Source organism: Oncorhynchus gorbuscha, linkage group LG15 (assembly GCF_021184085.1).
Source record: "Oncorhynchus gorbuscha isolate QuinsamMale2020 ecotype Even-year linkage group LG15, OgorEven_v1.0, whole genome shotgun sequence".
In the NCBI taxonomy this organism is placed as follows: Eukaryota; Metazoa; Chordata; class Actinopteri; order Salmoniformes; family Salmonidae; genus Oncorhynchus; species Oncorhynchus gorbuscha.
Window position 1 is genome coordinate 65,718,630 of NC_060187.1, and position 18,010 is coordinate 65,736,639.

The window sequence follows — 18,010 nt, forward strand, 5'->3', positions numbered from 1 at the left end:
TCAGTGCAGATGAGATGGAGTCAGATCCAGCCAAAATAACTGTAGTTAGCGACATATTGTAATCAGCTGTTGCACACGAGATCCCCTAAAAACACCCCACTTCAATACAGCTATGACCAAAAGTGATTTTCCCAAACCTTAACCTAATTCTCCTAACCTAGTAATTTTAGGAAAAGGGTTAGGATTCGTGAAAATGCTCTCCTAACCTGCATCGAAGTGGCGTGTTTTTAGAGAGTTCCCAAATGTATCCCACTGCAGAAGAGTTTTGACATATGCCACACACCCTTTGGATCAGCTGTTGTATAGAGCATAATAGTAATGGCGTCTTTTTATAGGCACTAACTCCGGCATGGCACGTTGGCCAAAGCCTATGGGGAAATTAGATATACACTGCTCAAAAAAATAAAGGGAACACTTAAACAGGATGGCACATCAATGCGAGCTGTGGCAAGAAGGTTTGCTGTGTCTGTCAGCAGAGCATGGAGGCCAGTACATCAGGAGACTTCCGCCTTTGTGCGAGGAGGAACAGGAGGAGCACTGCCAGAGCCCTGAAAAATGACCTCCAGCAGGCCACAAATGTGCATGTGTCTGCTCAAACGGTCAGAAACAGACTCCATGAGGGTGGTATGAGGGCCCGACGTCCACAGGTGGGGGGTGGGGGTTGTGCTTACAGCCCAACACCGTGCAGGACGTTTGGCATTTGCCGGTGAACACCAAGATTGGCAAATTTGCCACTGGCGCCCTGTGCTCTTCACAGATGAAAGTAGGTTCACACTGAGCACATGTGACAGAGTCTGGAGACACCGTAGAGAACGTTCTGCTGCCTGCAACATCCTCCAGCATGACCGGTTTGACGGTGGGTCAGTCATGGTGTGGGGTGGCATTTATTTGGGGGGCCGCACAGCCCTCCATGTGCTCACCAGAGGTAGCCTGACTGCCATTAGGTACCGAGATGAGATCCTCAAACCCCTTGTGAGACCATATGCTGGTGCGGTTGGCCCTGGGTTCCTCCTAATGCAAGACAATGCTAGACCTCATGTGGCTGGAGTGTGTCAGCAGTTCCTGCAAGAGGAAGGCATTGATGCTATGGACTGGCCCACCCGTTCCCCAGACCTGAATCCAATTGAGCACATCTGGGACATCATGTCTCGCTCCATCCACCAACGCCACGTTGCACCACAGACTGTCCAGGAGTTGGCGGATGCTTTAGTCCAGGTCTGGGAGGAGATCCCTCAGGAGACCATCCGCCACCTCATCAGGAGCATGCCCAGGCGTTGTAGGGAGGTCATACAGGCACATGGAGGACACACACACTACTGAGCCTCATTTTGACTTGTTTTAAGGACATTACATCAAAGTTGGATCAGCCTGTATTGTGGTTTTCCACTTTAATTTTGAGTGTGACTCCAAATCCAGACCTCCATGGGTTGATAAAATGGATTTCCATTGATAATTTGTGTGATTTTGTTGTCAGCACATTCAACTATGTAAAGAAAAAAGTATTTAACAAGAATATTTCATTCATTCAGATCTAAGATGTGTTATTTTAGTGTTCCCTTTATTTTTTTGAGCAGTGTATATATATATTTTTTAGATAAACAGTGAAAAATTATACCGTAAACACAGGCTTCGATTTTACACATTTTATTCTATGAGAATATGTTCATTAGCTAACGTCACTTTTTGAACTTTGAAGCATTCATGTAATCACAACAAGCACAAAAGGCATTCATTAAGGTCATGTTAACTGACTATCTCAGAACAAAAACGTGTAAGATCTCCTTAGCCTGTGTTAATCTATATACGAGTGACCACTAACAATGAAAATACATGTTCTCAAAGATGGAAGGCAGGTGGGAGGAGGTGAGATCAGATGGGACCATTCTAGCCAATGAGAGGGCAGATGTATGACAACAGGCCATAGAGACAGAGGACTCTTTTGTATCTGACTTTAAAGTACCCTAGGTTGAGTCTTCATACCCAGAAAACCTAGCGGTCAAACAAGGAAATGGTTCCAATCGCTTTTCGACCAATTCATTTTCCCCCATAGGGGTTTTAGAAAATAATAACGGCCGTGTTTCATGTAGGTTTATCCTGGAGTGATATTTTGATAACCATGTAAATCTATCAAGTCTAGGACATGGTGGCTTTCATCAATATATTAGAATTTATCAATATATTAGAATTGAAACACTAATGTGGCCATCATAAAGAACTAAATGCCACGATGATCTGAACGAGACTGCCGAACAGTGGCAAAAGTAAGAATCTCTGGATTAACTATCTAATGTTAGCTACATTTAGTAATGAATACATGTCTTCACAATTGACACTTCTGTGAGCTGTCTTGTGCAAGTTTTAAATTGACACAATACCTGTTAGCAAAGATGTCAGCTAGAGATGACGTGCAGGATCTTGCAGGGATTTTTAGTCTTGCATGAGGTCTAATTAGCATTTTAGAATCAGAGTATATAGAGCCGAATATATTGATAAATCACCTTGTATGATATCAAAACGTCGACCAGGTTAAGCCTACACAAAACACAGCCCTTATTTTAAGTGTTTCTAAAATTCCTTATGGGAAAATGAATGGTGGAAAAACGATTACCATTACCCTGTTAGACCACTAGGGTATTATGACACCTCCGCTGTGGGGCTCTATAGCGCTATAACGCTCTGGGTGAAGACTTGCCTAGGTACAGATCTAGGATCAGCTTCCCTAATCCTTTCTTCATACTGTATGCAGAGACATAGAAATGGTATCCATGAATGAGTTTCTCTGACTAGGGAAGTAAACAATAAGTTTAATTGCCAAAATATCACTAATTTCCCCCTACTCCACTGCAGCACAACAGATTATGCTTAAACAGGGTTATTCCAATACATTGGTAGGCCAAAAAGTTATTACACTGGTCTTTAAGAGGCATATTGATTTAAAATCAGTCATCCTGCGGCGCCCCTTTGAGACTGGACCTCTGACTCTTCTTCTCCTTCTGGCCCATCATACGGTAAAGCTTCTTCTTCGCCTCTTTCTGCCTCTTGAGCTTGTCCTCCTCCGCCTTGCTCCGCTGCCGCAGGAAGTCCTTGTGCTTAGCGTGCTGCACTGTGTGCACTTTCTTGCTCTTGTAGTTGTGCACCGTGCTCAGCGCGTTGAGCAGCGCCGCCACCTGGTGGACAAGAGAGAGCACGTGCTCAGATTTCAAATGCAGTGTCATTCCTGTGTGTGTGTGTGTGTGTGTGTGTGTGTGTGTGTGTGTGTGTGTGTGTGTGTGTGTGTGTGTGTGTGTGTGTGTGTGTGTGTGTGTGTGTGTGTGTGTGTGTGTGTGTGTGTGTGTGTGTGTGTGTGTGTGTGTGTGTGTGTCAGGGGCAGTCATTGACGCCACAAATGTTCGAGGCTGATCGCGGTACTGCAGGCATTGTTGGCAGAAAAAAATGGTAGTCTTCATGGTCCATCTTACTGTAAAAAATCAAATTCTAAGACAATCATGGTACCAATAATTACTTTAATACACCAGTTGTATCTCTTTGAAACTATTTTAAAATTTCACACAGAAGAAATTAGTTGCTAATGGCAGCCTGCAGTACCTGGGTCGTCCTTCAACTGGAGTTACTCAATGAGGGAGCAGCACTGTAACCTAACCGACTTAAATTTGGCTTCAATGTGCTATGGAGTCTTCACATAGGAATGAATGGCATCCTGTGATCAATGGCTTTGTCCATTCATATATACCGTTATTGGTGTGTGTGTGTGCCCACCACATATTATGGGGTGGCGACAGTGTGTAGGTTTTTGTTACAGCCCAGCTTTTACACAGATTTAGATCATCTAGACCAACATTTGTTGAATCAAATGTGTTAGTGCTGGGCTAGAACAAAAGTCTGCATCTCGGCCAGTCCGGTTTCTGATAAACTAAGGTGGTGATTTATGTTTTTCGCTTTCACAGCATATTAGTACATCAGAGATAAAGAGAATTAGTAAATCTGACAAACATCCCAGAATCCAATGGGATTTTTCATTATCGTTTCCTTAAGGAGACCCTTACCTTCCTCTCGTGGGGCTCCCGTATGACAGCGGGCCTCTGGAGGTCCTTGGGCTGGTCCTGTTTGGGCTTGCTCTTGAAGGGCAATACCTTCTGCAGCTCCCGGGGGATGTGCAGCTTGTTGAAGTGGCGCTGCGCTCGCACCACCGGCTGCCAAGAGGGGAGAAAGGGTCAAGGATTAGGTCTGAGGTTCAGAATCCAATCAGACCAATAGTCTTGCTTCAGCAGATACCTTTTCATACTACAGACGCTGTGAGACATTGGAGCTGAGGACGGATGTCAAATGGTGCCAGAGAAGATGGAGTGTAAACGCCACCAACAGCACAGGTGGTGAAATTAGAAACTTTACTGTCCACGCAGTGTGGAAAGTTGCCTTCGGTTTCACATATGTCAAACATTTACATTTACATTTAAGTCATTTAGCAGACGCTCTTATCCAGAGCGACTTACAAATTGGTGCATTCACCTTATGACATCCAGTGGAACAACCACTTTACAATAGTGCATCTAAATATTTTAAGGGGGGAGGGGGGTGAGAAGGATTACTTTATCCTATCCTAGGTATTCCTTAAAGAGGTGGGGTTTCAGGTGTCTCCGGAAGGTGGTGATTGACTCCGCTGTCCTGGCGTCGTGAGGGAGTTTGTTCCACCATTGGGGAGCCAGAGCAGCGAACAGTTTTGACTGAGCTGAGCGGGAACTGTACTTCCTCAGTGGTAGGGAGGCGAGCAGGCCAGAGGTGGATGAACGCAGTGCCCTTATTTGGGTGTAGGGCCTGATCAGAGCCTGGAGGTACTGAGGTGCCGTTCCCCTCACAGCTCCGTAGGCAAGCACCATGGTCTTGTAGCGGATGCGAGCTTCAACTGGAAGCCAGTGGAGAGAGCGGAGGAGCGGGGTGACGTGAGAGAACTTGGGAAGGTTGAACACTAGACGGGCTGCGGCGTTCTGGATGAGTTGTAGGGGTTTAATGGCACAGGCAGGGAGCCCAGCCAACAGCGAGTTGCAGTAATCCAGACGGGAGATGACAAGTGCCTGGATTAGGACCTGCGCCGCTTCCTGTGTGAGGCAGGGTCGTACTCTGCGGATGTTGTAAACATCAAACAGACATTAAATCCTGGGCGCTAGTTAAAGAGATATGTTTATTCTAATGGGCGAGCGAGAAATAAACTTGTAATATTGGTCACGATGGATGTCACAGTGACATGCCTTGGGATGCACAACAACAAGCCTGTGCCAAATGACCAGTGATGACCGGTGTTGTATCGAGGTGCCTCCCACTGGGCAGCTGTATCACAGTGTTTCTGATGTTAGCGAACAAGTTTTTTTTTATTCCGATGAGAAATAACTATATTGGTAACCATCTGGATGTCACCGCGTGATAGTCTAGTGGGGAGAGCACTCATGGCAAGCAGGTGTTTCACAACACCGTGACAGTGTCCTTCGCCCCCGCCTGCCCAGCACAGCTTTCCCACAGATCCTTTAACCCTACGGCGAGGGAAGTAGTCAGCTAGCTAGCGTAGCCAATATATTAAGGTGGAAGCTAAAAGCACAAGCAACAGTGGTTGCTTGGTTGTACATTTTCGGTGAAAAATCACTACAAGTAGGAAATTAACATTGTATCCAAAAGGTGTTAAAAAACTAAATTAATCCTGAATACTTTCCCAATGTCGGCCACTACGATACGTAGTGGCTCAGATGATATGCGTGCAGCACACTACATCCTGGACCAGAGCTAATGTGCAGACTGATATGTGTGCAGTGCACTAACGCCCTGGACCAGAGCTAGTGATATAGTATAGCTCTGGTCCCGGGTGTTAATGCACTGCACACATTCCATCTGAGTTCTCGGATTGGCAGGAAGTAGGAAATGTACCCATAAATGGATTTGTGTGGTGTTATGTTTTGCTATGCGCCATTTTAACTTACCAAATGTCTTACGTTATTCACCCCAAATACCTAATAAAAACACCCCTTTTGTGAACAAATGGTTGATAGTCTAACTGCCTTCATATTTAATCAATTGAGCTTCATCAAAAGATCAGGTTACACTATTTGGATAGTCCCCTATCGTTCATCTACAGATGGTTAAACTATCTGTTGATATGTAACTGTTGGCTAGGGTTATGGTTAGGTTTAGACTTAGGGTCATGTTTGGGAGCAGCAAAACAGTGAGCGGACATTCCTTTTTTCTCTACGTATTCTGGCTGCCACCTCGTCGGTCTGGCCTTACCTTGTACAGTGAGTCTGTGTTGGGCTTGTTGCGGACCCCCAGGTCGTGTTTCAGCTGGCCCCACCGTCCTCATGCCCGACCAACTGTCCTTCTGGCCCGCTGGCATCAGCAGGGAGGTCACGGTGTTGTAGAGCTGAGGGACTGACACCGGGTACCAGGAGCGCAGGAACACAATGTCTACACACATGAACAAGAGTAATTATTAACATTATGGCTGACCCCAATTATTCGACTGGTCGATTGTTTGGCCGATAGGCGGTTGAGCGACAGATTTGTTTTAGTCGAACAGTAGCAAATATAGATATATTTCTCAGTGAACTAATCCATTGCGGAAGCCGAGACTAATCATTGTCAGAGTGAACACTGTTTGCAGAGGGCACAACCTTTGCTACACTTGAGAAACAAGTTTTGGTTTATTTCATTCCATTTATGAGTTTTGACAATTTAGTCATTGTCTTTTGTTTGGAGCGCTCCTGTCAATGTTGATTAAGGATGCGTACCTGATTACACATAGATGTAGGCGTATTGGCTTGTTGACATAAATGTACCCATTTGGGGATCTGTTAGTATTTCTGATTGGCTTAACGCACCACCACTAATGAGCTGTGGAGCGTCTCAAAGTAATGTTTTGTTCACCTCAAACAAAGTCTGTTTTTACATCCACTGAGAATGACAATTCCTGTGCTGAGCTCACTGGCGCGGGAAACTCTGGTCGTGTCTACACTTGACACGTACATTTGACTTCTGCTATCAGAATACAAAAGACCACATTGAAAAGACTGGTCTAGATGCACAAAAGTTGCTTTTTGGTCCGATTGTGTTTAGATCAAACTGACCACTTCAGAAGGAGGTCAGGCTGCATTGTGTGCAGATTTCTCTGGATAAGAGCGTCTGCTAAATGACTTAAATGTAAATGTAAATTTCTACTCAGTCTGGATGCAATCAGGCTACAGAAAGCTCATACAGTGGGTACAGTCTCAAGAATACTTCTGTTCTGGGACCGAGGCACCTTTTCATTATAACGTTGGAGTAAATACGTTCCTAGTGTGTGAGTAACGTGTTTGCTGGCCTCAAATACTAGCCAGCTAGCTACAATAGTTATCTACTGCCATCAGTTGTTGTGCTACCATATTTTGCCGGTGTGAATATAGCGCGGGAATAGGGAATCCGGACACGTTTAAATGTAGGTGGTAGATGCACGCGTACAGAATTCCGTGAACAGAACTCTATGATCAGAATACTAAAGCTGCATGAACTGTCAAGTCTAGACATGGCAACCGTGCCCAGAATATTTTATACAAAATTGCAAGGCGCTTCAGGCCGGACCTAACTTAATACAATGTTTCAAATTCGTTGCAGAAAGGCCACGCGTGATTTATAGGATATTTATTTTTAACAGGATTATTTTCTACCTGCAGGCAGCAAAGTTTTTATTTGTTGGCTTTATAGGCTATTTTTACATAATTGTCAATGGCAGAAGTTACTTTTTAGGTGAATCATTTTCATTTGGATAGAATTTTGATTAACCACATGACAATGATTTAGAGATACGAAGACATTATTATAAATAAAATGAAACTGTTCCACGAAAATGTACATATGAAAACCATAGCTGGCATACAGATCAGTAGAAATGGTAAGATACATTTGTATTCCACTTGAGAAAGTTTGCTAACTCCTGATACAGCCCATTACCGGCAACTTCGGGAGAATAATGGCAGAATCTGTAAAAGCCAGTAGGAGCGGGAGGAGGATGGTCTGGTCAGGTTAAGGTTCTTCTGGTTATCTTGATCTCTGGCTCCCTCGAGTCATGTGTCTTACTTCTTATTTCATCAAAGAGTGAGTTTAAAGCATCAGACAAGCTCAATGCATATATAGTTGATGTTATTAAAAGCATATAGAGTGTGTCTATATATTGAAAAATACACGGTTTCAAATTTTGACCAATCGATTGGTGAAAAGAACAGACGAGACGACTTTCGGTCTTCCAATATTTTTTTAGTCGGGGACAGCACTAAATAACATATACTAGGAGCACAGGTAACCAATATCTACAAACATCTACACACAAGAGTAATGAACAACATGAAACAGGATTACAGGGACGCAATGTGTAAACACAACCAGAAGTACTAGCTAGGAATATAAAGGCAGTATTCCGTGCAAATTACTGTAACGTCCATAGAAGTTTCCATTACATGTGCAACCAACACAGTAGGAACAATCTGCTGCAGGCAATTCATACATTTGTCAAATTGAGTAAATCCTACCACTACTGGAATTTTCACCATATTACTTTCACCTATCCAAGCCTTCAGATCTCCACAAGCTCATAGAGGGTAGGGTGAGGGGGCTACGGGTTGTTTTTGGGACTATGAAATGCTCTAGACTGCGCCAGTTGCTCACCACTCATCAGCAGCCTGTCTTCGAACGTGGCTCTGTAGGCTCCCGCCGGCGTTGACAGGGCCTTCTTAATTTGACCTCTGACCCCACTGACAGTTCGGATGGAAGCCCCTTCGAATTTCGCCACCTCCAGCACGGTGTTGAACATCCCCTGGGAACAAAACAGAAGTGTAAAGCTCACGTTTTTCAGATTTTTGGGGGTGGACCTTAGTCTCATTCATACTCAGAGTAGTAGGGCTGAACTGACTTTATATTCACACAACTTATAAGGACAGAAACATAAGGTTCACACCCCACATTTCATAGCCCCATGTTCATCGGTTCCGTTCTTATCACACCAGGGCTATAAGGGCCATGTAGTGTGGTTGACTTTGAGTGCAGCAACTAATCATTCTCAAATTCATTAGATAGTTTGTGACTTTGTCAGCTAACCCATGTGCACACATCAATGGGGCAGAAGCTTGAGTTGTGATTCTGGATGGCCAGATAGCTACCAACAATGTCAAGAAACTGCTATGTGGGGAATCGTAAGTGACTCGTTTCAGCTAGTTTAATCTTGTTCTTGATACCATGTATTGTTTTGAGGTGTTTAGACTGACTTCAAGTCAACACTAAAATGGCTAAAATTGACTAGCTAGCTAACCAACAACTGTAACAATGTTTTTGAGAGACTAAACATTGGAGAAGAAATATAGTTTACATGTTGTCGACAATCTAAGCCCATAGCAGCGCATGTGTCAGTTTTGTTGCTAAACAACCAACACGTCTATATACCAAATCTGGAGTCAATCTGATTTCTGGTTCATAAGAAGATTTGTAAAGTATTTTTTAGCATTAGCATATGTGCTAACGTGCGTCTATTGGTACAGTACAGCCATATGAATGCAGAAACAACAACAACAATTACCCATTGAAGACTGATGTAATGAGTCGAAATACAAAATCTGGAGTGAATCTGATGGTTCATGAGGAGAAGATGATTGCAGAGGATTTAAGTATTAGCGATACATATGCAAATAATAAGTCAATAGTTTCCTTGTTTTTTGAGATATCAATACCAAATACAGTGCGTTTCATCTCAGGGAAGTCCGTGATAGCGATTAAGTTTCAAATTGATAGGCCACTGCGGAGTGGATTTACAGTGGCTAAAATGGACACGTAAAATCTGGTTCATGACATTTTAAAAAATAAGTTTTTTTTTTTAGCATATTAGTGCTATTATGCATCCACTGGTGTAGTGTGGCCATCTTTGAATGCATCAACATGATTTTATCTTTCTTTAGGGACTATTGTGATCGGTCCAAAGACCACATTTGGAGTGAATCTGACTTAGTCCATTAACTTTTTTTAACTATGCTTAATCATAAAAAATCTTCATTGTTAAATGAGATATTAAAAACACAAGGAAATTAAATTCCAAAATAAACATGGTTCATCATGGTAATGACCATAAAAAGTTTAAAGTATTTCCTAATTGATCAATAACCCAGCCATTTCTTAACCAATCCCTTAGCTTTTCTCAAACTAAGTTAAGAGATACCATGGGCATACATACATCATTTGGTGTTATTTGGATTCATGGTTATTGAGAATACGTTTTTCCAAAATGTCCAAGATGGAGGGATATCTATCCCGACAGACCTTATGGGACCTTGAGGCAAATTTGTTCAACTTGAGGAAAGACAACAACCGTTTCAAGTCTCTAGGTCAAACAGTGTGATGGAGGTCAATCGTGCCATTCATTTTGACCAAGTTACTCATGGCCTCTAGTTTCTGTGTGCCAAATTAGATGAAAAAAATCCACTTATTTGACCATGTCAAGGAAAAAAATATAATAAGAATTCATAGAACAATAGGTTTCACAGCTTTGCTGTGAACCAATAATTTGATATTAATACATTCATAAACCATTACTTACACACAGTTGGTGCATAGTGTTAGATTATTTCTGTTATCCTGTTCTACAACAGAATAACAAATATCTACCACAAAGTAAATATATTGTAGCTGAACTATGGTGTGTCAGTAGTGCTATGAGGTGCATCCTACCTTGATGAAGGATGTGTTCTTGTAGATCTTGTATGGGTAGCCAATCAGCTTGAGCTTTTTGACTATGGTCACAGATTTGTCCAAGTCAAGGACAACTCCTGTAGCTGCGATGCGGAAACTGGTCTGTAAGAGAACAGAAAACTTAAAAAGATCCTACTAGAAGTAACCCATACTGTGTACGGTAGGTTACTCTGGACAAATGCAAATGAGCCATCTTTGGTGTAATACGTGTACGTACGTATTGAGCCATCTTTGGTGTAATACTTGTACGTACGTATTGAGCCATCTTTGGTGTAATACGTGTACGTACGTATTGAGCCATCTTTGGTGTAATACGTGTAAGTACGTATTGAGCCATCTTTGGTGGGGTATTGTGTGTATGTGTATGACAAATCTAAATTTGATCAATTTTAAATTCAGGCTGTAACAACAAAATGTGGAAAAAGTTAAAGTGTGAATACTTTGAAGGCACTGTACATGTAAACAGGGCTGAAAAGTGACTGGTAGCAAGAATATATAAATACTTATGGTAATATACATGTAAACAAGAGTAATAGTAACCGGTAGCAGGATAAAATAGATAGATAAAAGGTAGTGGCAATCAATGAACAGCAGGGTGAAGCAGTTTAGCCATTTAACAGTCTGATATAGAAGCTGTTTATTAAGTCTGTTGGTCTGAGCCTTGATTCACCGATACTGTCTGCCGGACGTGAGCACGGAGAACAGTCCATGTCTCGGGTGATTGGAGTCTTTGGCAATTTTTCAGGCCTTTCTCAGACACTGCCAGGCATGCATGTCCTCCCAGAAGATAATTTCAGCCTCCTGAGGGAGAAGAGGCAATGCCGTTCATTCTCTATGACTGTGCTGGTGTTAAGTCCTCAGTGATGTGAATACCGAGCTCTTGACCCTTTACTTGTCAATGTGGATCTGCACTCACCCCTCCTTCCTGAAGTTCACGATCAGATCCTTGGTCTTGCTGACGTTGAGGTTTATGTCCTGGTCTCACACGGACAAGTCTCTGACCACCTCCCTGTAGGCTGTCTCATCGCCTCGTTGCAGAGGGGGGTGTTCAGTTCCAAGGTCCTGAGCTTGGAGGGCACTATGATGTTGAACGCTGAGCTGTAGTCAATGAACAATGTCCTCACATAGTGTGCATTCCTTTTTTCTAGGTGGGAAAGAGCCAAATGGAGTGCAATTGACATTGCGTTGTCAGTGGATCTGTTGGGGCACTATGCAAATTGTAACTATGCAAATTGTAATGGGTCCAGGGTGTCTGGGATGATTGAGTTAATGTGTCCTCTGGATTAGTAGGGGCCCTCGAGAAGGGCTCTGTGTTGTTGAAGCCTGTATAAAATGCATTGAGTTTGTCTTGTAGAGAGGCATCGTTGGGCAGATCACGGCTAGGGATTCCTTTGTGGTCCGTAATGCACTGATGTCATACAAGCCAATCACACTCCACATTCCCATATTATAAAACTAATGTAATTTACATTACCAACGTTAATGATCACCATGTTTGATGGACAGTTACAAGAATGACAAGGCATCAATACCATGAGTTGTTTGGAATAGAATGAGCCTGTTTGTCGTATTGTGAAGAAAATTTGCAGCAGAACACGCACCCAACTCCATTATACTCACCAAAATGACTGTTTCTTGTGAAAGCCTAACACTGAGATTGTATCTGAGCTAGTCATTTTGACAATAGAATAAGCTTTCAAATGATGCTCAGCAGACTCAGATTGGGATTTATAATGGACCGTTTTTGGATTGCGTAAACAGTAATTGTGTGATGGTTAGGATGCAAGACTGTGTTCCAAACAAAAAACTACAAGTGTGCTTACTTCACTTCCTCAACAGCACAGCAAGGAGAGCTCAAAAAAGCACCTAATAGTTTAAGGCTCTTTCCTTGAGTAATGAAAGTGCATTGAAATTACTTAGGAACTGTGCACACTTTGGAGAGTGTCACGCCTTGGTCTTAGTATTTTGTGTTTTCTTTATTATTTGTTCAGGCCAGGGTGTGACATGGGTTTATTATATTGTCATATTGGGGTTTTTGTAGGCATTGGGATTGTGGTTGATTAGGGGTGTGTCTAGTATAGGCTTGGCTGTCTGAGGGGGTTCTCAATCAGAGTCAGGTGATTCTTGTTGTCTCTGATGGGGAACCATATTTAGGTAGCCGGGGTTTCACTGTGTATTTCGTGGGTGATTGTTCCTGTGTCTGTGTAGTGTTCACCAGATAGGCTGTAATTAGTTTTCACGTTCCGTGTGTTGTTTTGTATTTGTATAAGTTATTTCATGTATCGCGATTCATTCATTAAAGAACATGAGTAACAACCACGCTGCATTTCGGTCCGACTCTCTTTCGACAAACGAAGAACGCAGTTACAGAGAGGTGTGTAGACACTTGGAGACACCAGTTACACCTCGTCATTGTTTTGACTAAACAGTGTATTCAGACGCCTTGACTTTTTCCACATTTTGTGACATTACAGCCTCATTCTAAAATTGATTAAATAAAACATTTTTCAATCTACACACTAACCCATAATGACAAAGTGAACAGGTAATCAGAAATGTTTGCAAATGTATAAAAATAAAACAATACCTTAAGTATTCAGACCGTTTGCTATGAGACTCGAAATTGAGTTCACGTGCATCCTGTTTCCATTGATCATCCTTGAGATGTTTCTCCAACTTGATTGGAGTCAACCTGTGGTAAATTCAATTGATTGGAAATTATTTGTAAAGGCACACACCTGTCTATATAACGTCCCACAGTTGACAGTGCATGTCAGAGCAAAAACCAAGCCATTAGGTCGATGGAATGGACCATAGAGCCCAGACACAGGATTGTGTCCAGGCACAGATCTGGAGAAGTGTACCAAAAAATACAGTGGCCTCCATCATTCTTAAACGGAAGAAGTTTGGAACCACCAAGACTCTTCCTAGAGCTGGCCGCCTGGCCAAACTGATCAATCGGGGGAGAAGGGCTTTGGTCAGGGAGATGACGGGACCGGTGAACCCGATGGTTACTCTGACAGAAGGACAACCATCTCTGCAGCACTCCACCAATCAGGCCACTCCTTAGTAAAAGGCACATGACAGCCGTTTGGACTCTGACCATGAGAAACAAGATTCTCTGGTCTGATGAAACCAACTCTTTGGCCTGAATGCCAAGAGTCACGTCTGGAGGAAACCTGGCACCATCCCCAAGGTGAAGCATGGTGGTGGCAGCATCATGCTGTGGGGATGTTATTCAGTGGCAGGGACTGGAAGACTAGTCAGGAATGAGGAAAAGATTAATGGAGCAAAGTACAGAGAGATCCTTGATGAAAACCTGCCCCAGAGTGCTCAGGACGTCAGACTGGGGTGAAGGTTCACTTTCCAACGGGACAACGACCCTAAGCACACAGCCAATACAATGCAGGAATGGTTTTGGTACAAGTCTCTGAATATTCTTGAGTGGCCCAGCCAGAGCCCAGACTTGAACCCGATCGAACATCTATGGAGAAACCTGAAAATAGCTGTGCAGCAACGCTCCACATCCAACCTGACAGTGCTTGAGAGGACCTGCAGAGAACTCCCCAAATACAGGTGTGCCAAGCTTGTAGCGTCATACCCAAGAAGACTTGAGGCTGTAATCGCTGCTAAAGGCGCTTTAACAAAGTACCGAGGTAAGGGTCTGAATACTTAAGTAAATGTGTCATTTCATGTATTTTTTAAAAATGTCTAAAAAAGCTTTTTCTTTTGTCATTATGGGGTATTGTGTGTAGATTGATGGGCATTTTACATAGTAATATGTGGAAAAAGTCAAAGGGTCTGAATAGTTTTCGAATGCACTGTATGTGGCTGATAAGAATATTCATGGTAAATTTGGGTTATTATGTTTCTGAATGTATGCAGTATTTTCAGATTTCATTATCAACAAATGCTGCAAAAAGTACAGTACATGTAACATGCAGAGAGTATTGATGGGTTCTGACTTCTAAACTTGAAAATAGAAATATCCTTAACCGTATCACAAGGAGAGAGGGGAATGTAGAACGTTTACATTCTGTCAGGATATGTTATTGTTAGTCATCAGGGATCCTACGGGAGGAGAAGAACCACGGTCTGGTACGAGTCAACATGTTAGCCGTGAGTTGGGGAGGAGTGAGGAATTTGGGCGGAGGTCAGGTTAGATGAAGTGAGGAAGAACCTATCACCAATCTTCTGGATAGCAACAGAGGTGTATTGGCTGTTCATATGTGTAAGGAGGGGCTCAGCATAAGAGAAAGGGTTATATACCAGTGAGATGTGAATGTTATTTGTTTTATGCAGCTGTATGACCCAGTGGGTGAATAAACTAGGTTTGAGCTTTACTAAGTGTCCGTTAATTTTTTTACTCTGTTTATTTAGAACCTAACAGTATCAACAATGTAATGTTGGGATTCAGTCTTGTGTCAGATAACTGTTGTCCTCACCTTTGGTCTAATAAATGCCACAATCTCCAACCTGTTCCCTTTCAATTTCTAACATGGTTATGCAATATGCATATTATATTTCAGCTGTAAGAAACATTTCAATTTAAAACTATACATATAGCCCAATTCCCACAAGTGTAAAAGGATTACATGTAATTATTTCCTTTGTGGCCTGCCTCTGTGATTCTTACCTTAGTTCCTGCGACTGACTGAACAACCAGGAAGCCAGTGCCCTGAGGTGTGATGGGACCTGGGAACACAGCAGAGAAGGACAAGGTTCATATTTTATTCATTATTTGACCTATATTCTAACACGTAAGTTAATTTAGGATCCATGTCATTCTGACCAGGGGAGCATGTCATTTAGTAAGTTTACTGAAATAACTTAATATTTCTGACTTCATAGAGATATGTAGTTCTATAGGCATGGTATAACCAGATCGACACCATCAACATTTTACAACTTGTCTTCTTTAAGGAACCAGATAATCAAGAGCTATATCTGAATGTGCATTAAATTTAGCTAGTTAATGTAGTGATCATGCTATGTGATACAGCCCTCTGATGAATAGTTGCAATGGAGGAAAAAGGTGCCACCTGAATCAAATAACTAACATATACTAAAACTACAGCCGCATTACTGCTCTCACCCCAGATGGTGGCACCACAGTGCATGTGCTGCGGTGTGTACTTGAGCAGGCGGTGGCGCCCGTTGTGGTCCTCGATGTGGTACAGGGGGATGGTCTGGAAGCGACGTCAGCCCAGGGACAGGATGAGAGGGTCACGTGTTTTCAGGATACGGTTGTGCCACCGAAGTTTCTTTAACCGCATCTGGGACAAGAGAAAGACCACCTTGAGGCACTTGGAAAAGTTCTATACGAATTACTCATGATCAATTAGTCTCAATATCACTTTCGGTGTTTTGAGGAATTGTTTAATGCCATTTGTTTTGATCTTGATTTATATCGGACAGATACAAATGGCAACAATGGGATGGATGTGTTGCATCATATTGCTTTCTGACAAATGATGAACATAGGCAAGTTGAGGATACACGACGAAGCATGGTTCTTGGCCCATTACTTAGGCCTAGTCTGTTAAGCAGTTTAGCTGACCCCCAAAAATCTGAGGGGATTTACATTACTATTCAACAAACATAACCTTCCATTACATTTAGTGCTCTCAAAAGGACTGTATCACCCATTGCAGGGTTGGGGTCAATTCCATTTAAATTCAGAAGATAAAATAAAAAATAAAAGAGTTGGAAACAAGGGATGTGCCCGAAATGCACCCTATTCTAGGGATGAGATGTATTTTTATTTTTATCTTGATTCGAATATCATGACATTTCTTCAGATATCCGAATGGTCAAAATACATGTACACTTAAAAAAATAAAAAATAAACATTGTCTCAACTTGGGAACTGGCTTGCTGCACGACTTAGGTGCCGCTTGATTGCAGCAGTGTGATGGGCAGGGGCCGGTGAGTTTTACATGGGAGGGAGAGAGTGGCTATACAGTCTGGCGCTTGTTAGATAAACTTGTAGATTGTCATCTATCATACCACCTGGTAGTGCCTGTCTTGACTGAATCAAATCGATGTAAAGAAGCTAGCTAAGATAGTCACCGTGGTTTCAGAAAATATTCATACCCCTTGACTTATCCCCCCAAACAAATTCTGCCTGAATTTAGCCCAGGTGCATCCTTTGATCATACTTGAGATATCACTACAACTTGGAGTCCACCTGTGGCCAATTGAATTGTTTGGACATGATTTAGAAAGAACCACACCTGTCTATATAAAAAGTCCCACAGTTGACAGTGCATGTCAGAGCAGAAGCTATACCATGACGTCCAATGAACTCTCCGTAGAGCTCCGTGATAAACTCAGAAAAAAAAGAAACGTCCTCTCACTGTCAACTGCATTAATTTTCAGCAAACTTAACATGTGTAAATATTTGCATGAACATAACAAGATTCATAAACTGAACAAGTTCCACAGACATGTGACTAACAGAAATGGAATGTGTCCCTGAACAGAGGAGGGGGTCAAAATCAGAATTAACACTCAGTATCTGGTGTGGCGACCAGCTGCATTAAGTACTGCAGTGAATCTCCTCCTCATGGACTGCACCAGATTTGCCAGTTCTTGCTGTGAGTTGATACCCTACTCTTCCACCAAGGCACCTGCAAGTTCCCGGACATTTCTTGGGGGAATGGCCCTAGCCCTCTGATCCAACAGGTCCCAGACATGGTCAATGGGATTGAGATCCGGGCTCTTTGCCCCTCCTGATAAACATACCTGTCCTCCATGACACCCAGTGAAAGCAAATTTAAATTCCAGTTCCAAAATGGAAAACGTTCTCATTGAAAAGGAATGACACTTTTCATTCTTACATTTCAATTTATCTCCTGACTTGATGGAATTAAAATGTAATTTCAGCCCCTGGAAAGAGAGCACTGTCACACAAAAACAATGGAGTGAATTTATGGCCCTATTCAGCTATTCAGTCAAAACATTGACATGGTAAAAAAAATCTGTAAATTACAAACAACATTGCTGTGTGGCCAGACTGTAGAATTCTATAAGATATTTCATTTATGCTGAGGATAATAGCGCCGAGACAGGATTGTGTCAAGTCACAGATCTGGGGAAGGTTACCAAAAAAAAATGTCTGCCACCATCTGTTCACCTTCCAACAGGACAACTACCCTAAACACACAGCTAAGATAACACAGGAGTGGCTTCAGGACAAGTCTCTGAATGTCCTTGGGTGGCCCAGACCGAGCCCGGACTTGAACCCAATCTAACATCTTTGGAGAGA

At 42.5% G+C, this 18,010-nt stretch overlaps 1 protein-coding gene across 1 annotated transcript; it reads right to left on the minus strand.

The window, feature by feature from the left end:
• Window positions 1–1,647: 1,647 nt before the first annotated feature.
• On the minus strand, window positions 1,648–16,251 carry LOC123997303 (ribosome biogenesis protein BMS1 homolog). The gene is made up of 8 exons (XM_046301446.1): window positions 16,240–16,251; window positions 15,836–15,929; window positions 15,377–15,435; window positions 10,720–10,842; window positions 8,674–8,821; window positions 6,268–6,444; window positions 4,044–4,190; window positions 1,648–3,167 (listed from the first exon to the last, which is right to left on the minus strand). Exons 1-8 carry the CDS (start codon window positions 16,249–16,251, stop codon window positions 3,091–3,093), a joined length of 837 nt encoding a protein of 278 aa, XP_046157402.1. The 3' UTR covers window positions 1,648–3,090.
• Between the last annotated feature and the right edge of the window lie 1,759 nt (window positions 16,252–18,010).

What these genes read in the sequence shown, in the direction of transcription:
- LOC123997303 (XM_046301446.1), bottom strand. An exon ending in CTGTGGTGCCACCATCTGGG is followed by an intron (nt 15,436 to 15,835) that starts GTGAGAGCAGTA and finishes CTGTGTTCCCAG; the next exon opens with GTCCCATCACACCTCAGGGC. An exon ending in GGGAGCCCCACGAGAGGAAG is followed by an intron (nt 3,168 to 4,043) that starts GTAAGGGTCTCC and finishes CTTGTCCACCAG; the next exon opens with GTGGCGGCGCTGCTCAACGC.